Source organism: Saccopteryx leptura, chromosome 1, assembly GCF_036850995.1.
Source record: "Saccopteryx leptura isolate mSacLep1 chromosome 1, mSacLep1_pri_phased_curated, whole genome shotgun sequence".
NCBI lineage: Eukaryota > Metazoa > Chordata > Mammalia > Chiroptera > Emballonuridae > Saccopteryx > Saccopteryx leptura.
Window position 1 is genome coordinate 54,119,000 of NC_089503.1, and position 8,055 is coordinate 54,127,054.

Consider the following 8,055-nt stretch of genomic DNA (forward strand, 5'->3'; position numbering starts at 1 on the left):
CAAATGAATATATATCAATAACGTTTTCTGCCACATATATAAGTACTAAGCCTAGTACTTGATACATAGTAACTAGTATTCTTTGGACTAAAAGATGATTATTATTATTACTTTGGTTATTCCAGGAACTTAAACTTTGGGTTCTCTTCGGCCCATCCTGACCTAACTCTATCCAGCTTAATCCCAAATTGTCAAAACATGTCTTCCACATAGTGATGGAAATCACTCAAGTAGAAGACCCAGCATGGAAATCACATTATGAACCTTCCAACCACAACTTCCAAAATTTGTTTTGCTTTCTGCCTAATAGGAGATATTCCCACTTAAAAACTTCACCCCTATAGTAATATAGGTGTTTTGCCCATGATTTCCCCTCGTTCCTCCTGTTTCCTGTCCAGCCCTGGTTCTTCCCTGTGTGGTCCTGCCTGGTGCAGTGTGCCTCTCATTTCGGGAATTGCAAGTAATAAATTCTTCTTTCAATGGCACTCACCACCCTGTGTCATTACTCAGTTATAATGATAAGTTAAGTTCCAGGCACATGTTAAAATACCAACTGTTGCAGCTCAGACAAAAAGACTGGCCAGGTCCTGTAGGCACTAGAGTTGTGACTGGGGTGAATGTGATTCAGAGATGACACCAACCCCTCCCTCCCCCAACGCTTTCTCTGCCTCAAACCTGCAGACCTTCCAAGTATGTCAAAGCCCTCAAAACTGTCCTTTCCAGTTGTCTCCAACCATGATATTCCACTCCATCTAGTCTTTATTCTTCACCCTATGCTTTGGAATATGACATAGAGAATTAGACCTGGGTGCCTGCCAGCATTAAGGCCAGCTCCAACAATTGGCAGAGTAGGACAAGGCCAGGTGAAGAGTCCTGGGAACTCATCTTCCCTTGGAATCAGTCCCGAATGCAGGCTACCCCTGACCTCAGGTCCCAAGGCGGGGTCAGAGGAAGGAAAAAGGAGCAGAGGTATCTGCACTGGCTCACTAAGCTAGACCAAATCCCGCTGAGCTCACAAGGTTGGGGCTACATGCTCTGCTATGAGCTGCAGAGGTCAGTGTGTGCATGTGACTATAAGTACGAAAGCATACACACTCTACAGCAGTGTGGTATATAAGCCTGCCTCGCCTTGCCTCAGTACTGATTCCTGATTCATCAGCTACCCCAGCCCCTTCGAATCCAACCTACCAGCTACTACACAGCCATGCCTTCAGCCTTGTGACTCAGAATTTAGAGAGAAGTCATCTGGCCCAATAGCCTTTTTCCATCAATCCCATAAATGCTTAGTGAGGAGGCAAATACTTTATTGAAGTGTAACTTGCAGGGTACATTTGTGACTCCATATTGGGGGCATTTAAAGGATATCTTGAAACAAGAGGGCTCTGGAATGCTTTTGTGTATCTACAAGTGTGTGCACACCTGTGGAGAGTATCTGTGTGTCAGTTGGTTTATGTTTGTCAGTCAATGTGTGTTCATGAGATACATGACTGAGTGTGTATATATTATCATATGGGTATAAAACATAGCCATGTTTGTGAGAAAGCATGTGTGCTTTGAGAATAAAATTTCCAGAGCATTTTATTTTATTTTTTATTTTTTATTTATTCATTTAAGAGAGGAGAGAGAGAGGGACAGAGAGAGAGAGACAGGGGGGAGGAGCTGGAAGCATCAACTCCCATATGTGCCTTGACCAGGCAAGCCCAGGGTTTCGAACTGGCGACCTCAGCATTTCCAGGTCGACGCTTTATCCACTGTGCCACCACAGGTCAGGCCAACCAGAGCATTTTATATGGGATGCACAGTCTTGGGGCCAGTGTATGCATGTGCAACTGGAGTGTGCATGTGTGTGTGAGTCGGGATATGTTGGTGAGTAGGGGATGAATGTATGCTGTACGCCTACCTCTCCAGTCGGGCATCTGCGGACCCAATTGACTCCCATCTCTGTAACCTAGCAGACAAGCGGCAGAGTTTCTGCTGGCAGGATTTCCTAGAACTTTGGATTCACTTGGAGGTGGGGGTCCTTGGGATAGGAATAGGGTCACTCTGGGTCTGGGCATCCCTCCTGGCCGGCCCCTCCCTCCTCATCCTTGGAGGGTCCCTCGCCAGGCTCGCCTTCATCATCAGCCTCGGTCAATTCCGCAGGCATCGGCCACTCTCGAGTGTGCCACTCCAGCCGCTCAATGCGATAAGCGATCTTGAGTGCGCTGGACTCCAGCTCAGCCAGGAGGCGAGCGAACTTGGTCTGCAGTTGGTCGAGTTGTTGGTCGAGGCCTCGCAGCCGGGACTCTGTGGCCTCCTGTAGGGCGATCTCAGCTGCCTCAGCATTTACGTCCAGCTTGTTCATTTTGAGCAGGATCTCACGACCCTTTTGCTCCATGATGGCCTGGGCCTGTGGATACTCACTCAGCACTTCCCGCAGGTCTTCTTTGCTCAGGCAAAACAGGTCCGAATAACCTAGACTTTTGATGTTGGCTGTGCGGTGGTTTCCAGACATATTCCCTGTGGCACATGGGCAGACAGATGAGAAGATAGTCAGCTGGGGATGTGAGGGTGGCATTTCACATCTGAACAAGGACCCCACCTCCCATATTTGTGCTTCTGAGTCTTTTTGCTTCAGTAATTCTTTTATTCAGTTATTTACTGAGGACTAATCTCTGTGCTTGGAGGGCATTAGTGACCTACCTCCAAGAAGTCACAGTCTAAAGGAGACAGATATTTAATTGGATAGTTACATAATGGTATAGCTGGAGCAGTGTGTACATATGCATCTGGTTCTGCGGGCGAAGAGCCCCTAATTGTAAGGTGGAGAACTCAGGGAAGCCTGGAGGAAGTGATGCCTGACTGAAGAGGAGGTAACTAGGGAGGGTGAGGTTGGAGCAGCTATGCAGAGGGAGGAACATCAACAAAAAGATGGAGGTTAGAGTTAGGTTCAAGCAGAAAACAGGAAGCAGTCTGAGTGGCTGAAGTGCGGGGTGTGAGGACAGGGGAAAGAGGAGGGAACAGCCAGATCTCATAAACCATGGCAAGAGTTCAGACCTTATGCTTAGGGCAGTGGGAAACTACTGAAATATCCTAGCAGGGGAGCTGCATGGCATCATTGGTATTTAGAAAGATATTGGTGGGGGGAGGGTGGGGGGGGGGAAGGGTAGGTTAGGTTGAATGCTGCAAAGTCTCACAGCTAGAAGGACCTTAGAAGAGTTAAGGGAGCTACCGTTTGTTGAGCACTTGCTACCTGCCAGGCACTACTCTGGTTGCCTCACTGATATAGCTCATTTAATCCTCACAAATTCCTTTTTGGATTTTTAATATCATTCCTATTAGATAGACGAGGCCTAGAAAAGGGACACAACTTGCCCAAAGTCAGGTAGACTGAGTCCAGAATGCAAGCTTGAGGGGGCCCTTGGAGTAAGAATGAGACCCCCAGGCTGAGATCGCATCTAGCCTGTCAGTCATGGGGCACTCATGCCCTTTCCAGGTCTCCCACCTCCTGTGGCCTCAGTGCCTACCTGTGATTAGGTATAACAGCTCCTCCTGCACAGGCTGATAAGAGGGATAAATGAACCAACGTACAGTATCTGGCCCCAACTGGAGTTGATGTTCAATAAATGGAAATTTTTTCCTTTCCATTGGCTGTGAGAAAGTGGTTCCCTTCCTTGTACTGACCCCAAGTGTGTATATTTACTACCTATGTAATCTTGGACAAGCTTCTAAACCGCTTTGGGTTTCAACTTCCTTACCTTTAAAATGCATACAATAGTACCTACATTCAAGTTGCTGTGAGAATTTAATGAGTTGGTACATTTGAAGTACTTTAAACAGGCATATAGTGAACAGACAATATGTATTATTGTTATTGTTATTATCATCATCTCTGCCACTTCCTCCTGGTTTGTTGGTGTCTTAGGTCAACATCCACAGAGCAGGTCTACTCTCTCTTCCAAGGACCCACCTACTCAATTATGTTGGCTCAGCTTCTTCTTAGGAAACAGACACTATATGTCCTGCTTCTGTCCTGAGCCCTCTAGTGATTCAGGCAAAGGCTACATCTTCTTAATCTGTAGGCTCTGAAGTATCACCTTGTCTCAGTACTGGTTTCTGCTGTCTCCCTCCCCCTCTTCTAGCCCTCTCTCGGAACAAGTGCTGGGGTGCCCACCTTTGATGTTGATGATGCTGATCTCCCCAAAGTAGAGCCCTGCACCAAGCACAGCATATTGTGTGACACCATCATCTGCCACCACAGCCAGTTGGCCCTCGCGGATGATGTACATCTCTCGGCCAACGTCCCCCTTGCGGCAGACGTATTCTCCTGGTGAGTAGGTCTGGGGCTGCAGCTTCAGCACCAGCTCCTCCAGCAGGCTGGCCTCACAGTTCTGGAAGATCTGCACCCGGCTCAGTGTAGACAGGTGTACAGACACAGCCACTTCTGCCCGCAACCGCTCTGGTAAGTGCTGTAAGATGGCTATTTCGTTGGTCATCTTCTTGTTGATCTGCAGGTGCTGGTACCTGGAGACAAGAGCAGAACCAGTTCCTCACCAGCTTCCTATGTGCCTCCCTCCATCCCTTCTTTCAGGGTTCAGTTCAGCTTCAGCCAAGAGCCCAACTACACTGAGATCTGATGGGGTCATGGGAATACTTGACAGTAGGCTGATGAATATCTCAGTCCACAGTTTCCTTTGGTCACAGATATGTTTTGACCTTTTTTCCCTTACCTGGGGCCTGACGACCTCCACCAGCAGACAATGAATAAGACACCTTTTATCTCCTGTCAGTTCTTACCCTATCCACCAATCAGTGATATCTTGTACCATCTGATATCCACTTCAATCACCAAACTTCATTTTCTTTCTTTTTTTGTGTGTGTGTGACAGAGACAGAGTCAGAGAGAGGAACAGATAGGGACAGACAGAAAGGAAGGGAAAGAGATGAGAAGCATTAATTCTTTGTTGCAGTCTCTTAGTTGTTCATTGATTGCTTTCTCACATGTGCCTTGACTGGGGGGGCTACAGCAGAGTGAGTGACCCCTTGCTCAAGCCAGCAACCTTGGGCTCAAGTCAGCAAACTTGAGCTTCAAGCCAGTGACCATGGGGTCATGTTTATGATTCCACGCTCAAGCCAGCGACCCCGTGCTCAAGCTGGTGAGCCTGCGCTCAAGCTGGTGACCTCGGGGTTTTGAACCTGGGTCCTCTGCATCCCAGTCCAATGCTCTATCCACTGTGCCACCATCTGGTTAGGGAAGCCCCATTTTCTCTAAAGACTTCTGTTCTAGTTGGTGACACTTCCTTTTGTTCAGCCCACTGTGTGAACTACCATGAGATAGTCAACCATTATATTTTTGGCTATTCCCTGGGGGAATTGCTCTTCTCTCTTCTGCCTTCCAGGGCCTTCTGAGCCCTACCCGGCAGTGGCAGTTCCCATCATCTAGGTCAGGGGTGGTCAATCTTTCTATACCGACTGCCCACTTTTGTATCTCTTTTAGTAGTAAAATTTTCTAACCACCCACCGGTTCCACAGTAATGGTGATTTATAAAGTAGGGAAGTAGCTTTACTTTATAAAATTTATAAAGCAGAGTTACAGTAAGTTAAAGCATATAATAATTATTATTTACCAAGTACTTTATGTCAGATTTTCACTAAGTTTGGCAGAATAAATCTTTATAAAACAACTTACTATAGTTAAATCTATCTTTTTATTTGTACTTTGGTTGCTCTGCTACCGCCCACCATGAAAGCTGAAACGCCCACTAGTGGGCAGTAGGGACCAGGTTGACTACCAGTGCTCTAGGTTATCTTTCCCTGTGCAGGAGTTTCTCTCCTTATCAGTCTCCCAGGCATTCCCAAACTATGGCCCCCTGAGGCCATTTACCTGCCCCCCAACGTACTTCTGGAAGGGTCACCTCTTTCATTGGTGGTCAGTGAGAGGAGCACTGTATGTGGTGGCCCTCCAATGGTCTGAGGGACAGTGAACTGGCCCCTGTGTAAAGAGTTTGGGGACCCCTGCACAGTCTAACCCAACCTCTCCCCTAAGTCCAGATCCGATTAGTGGGTGACATCATTTCCCAAGCCTTATCCAGTGAACTTCCCCCCACTCCCACCAATGAATGCCATGTTTTGATTGCCTTCCTGGCCCACCAGGCAACAAGAACACAGCCACTGCTTTAGAGTCTATCCAATACACCTTTCCCTGTCTTGGTCTGGTTCCCCAGCCCTCACCAGTCAATAACTCGCCGCTGGAGCTGGGGATTGACGTGCTGCAGCTTCATGTACTTCTTCACCAGCGCGTGGTCAGGGAAGAAAGCCGCATCTGCAGTGTTCATGTTGTAGATGACAGAGCTCATGCTACCCATAATGGTGGCAAAACCCATGACAGCCAGCAGAAAGTCGCCCACCATGAAGAGGTACTCCTCCTCCCGTGCTGGTAGCGGCGTATCGCCCACCGTGGTCAGTATCAGCGTGGAGAAGTAAAAGCTGTAGAGGTACTGGCGCCGCAGGCGCTCAAAGCCAGGTTGTGAGGGGTCTGGGTACACCCAGGCATCCCGCCCGAAGCCCAGGTATTGGGACAGGGCAAAGTAGAGGCAGCTGTTCCAGTGGATGACCACAAAAATGTAGAGCATCAGCTTGGCAATGCGAAAGGCGTTGGGGTAAGCTGTGCGGGTCTCTGTGCGGTCAAAGGCTTCAAAGAGGCGGGGCACACGCAGAAAGCGGTTCAGCCTTAGCGTGGGTGTGTGCGGGCCTAGCCGCATGTAAGCAATGTCGGTGGGTACCAGGGAAGCCAGGTCTAAGCAAAAGGTCCATGTGCGAACATAGCGACCTGCAATTCTACCCTTGTCTACCACCAGGATGCCCTGTTCCAAGAATCCTGGTGAGAGGAAGAAAAGGAAGGGGTGGGGTCAGGTGTGAGACAGGATCAGGTGTAGGGCAGAGTCAAGGCCTGCCTGCTCCAGTAATAAGGGTAAGTGTCTGCTGGCCAGGGCAGGGCAGGGCAGGGCAGGGAGGCAGTCATGAGGAGAGCATGGGGACAAGTATAATGCTGCTCCAGGGTTTCTGGTATGTGTAAGGAAGGTTGTCAAGCATAGAGGCACGTGAAAGTTTTGTCCGGGAGCGGGTCACTTTCTCGGTAATAAGATACTCTCTTTAGGAAGGGAACTTGGAACAAAAGGTCAGTTCTGGGACTCACTGACCTGTGTGGAAGTGTACCAGGATGTCCAGTACATACAGCAGGTCACTGGTGTAGTCGAGCACTAACCAGGCCACCAGATAACCATGCTGCAAGTCAGGAAAGCAGGCTCTGTGTGGCAGAGACAGAAAGGATTGACTCAGAGGCAGCCTCTGTGTGTGAGGCAGTCTCCCCAAGCCACTGAGCACTCCCCACTGCGCCCTTGCTTAGACCCCACTGCTCCCCCAGGCCTTACCCCCCTTTAGCCCTTGTCTCTGCTAAAGCCCTTCCCTTAGGATCTTGCCAGACCTGCACACGATGATGATGAGATTATACATTACTGGGAAGAGCATTGTGTTCAGCCACCAGTAGTAGTAATCCCCAGATGGGTCCAGGACAGGTAGCCTCTTCCTGTGGGCAAAGGAGAAATCGTGTTTCATTTATTTATCATTCAATGTTGAGGTGTGATGGGAGGCACCAAGAGAAATCAGGCTCCATCTAGTGAGGCAGACAGGTCTGACACAGGAGACCAGGATCTCTCACCTGTCCTTGGGTGGGGCAGGCGGGCTGGACTCTGTTGTCTTCACTTTGCTGTCCTGGCTCATGGTTCTGTGGCCTGGTGCCTGGGTGTGAGATATCCAGGGCCTCTGCTGGTAGGCGGCTTCGAGAGGTGGGAGCTATTGCCTGGGAGAGGCCGCCCTTAGTCTCTAGCTGTGACTCCTCTGTTTTTGGCTTCTGAAGATCTTAGCAACACAACTAGGGCCAGCTCTACTGAAGGGGAAGAGGCAGTGTGGCTCCAGCGCCCCGCCCTGTCTCCCAGGACCTAGGTTTACACATGCCTAACTAAACATCTCTAATGAGGTCCCTGGAGAAGGTGGGGGTGCATGCCTCAGAGATAAGGC

The 8,055-nt window shown here is 49.1% G+C and overlaps 1 protein-coding gene across 1 annotated transcript; it reads right to left on the bottom strand.

The window, feature by feature from the left end:
- Positions 1 to 1,672: 1,672 nt before the first annotated feature.
- On the bottom strand, positions 1,673 to 7,846 carry CNGA4 (cyclic nucleotide gated channel subunit alpha 4). Its single transcript, XM_066360603.1, has 6 exons — positions 7,697 to 7,846; positions 7,463 to 7,564; positions 7,179 to 7,285; positions 6,211 to 6,856; positions 4,154 to 4,503; positions 1,673 to 2,499 (listed from the first exon to the last, which is right to left on the bottom strand). The coding sequence occupies exons 1-6, from the start codon at positions 7,756 to 7,758 to the stop codon at positions 2,039 to 2,041; spliced, it is 1,728 nt and encodes a 575-aa protein (XP_066216700.1). The 5' UTR covers positions 7,759 to 7,846; the 3' UTR covers positions 1,673 to 2,038.
- Positions 7,847 to 8,055: the final 209 nt, after the last annotated feature.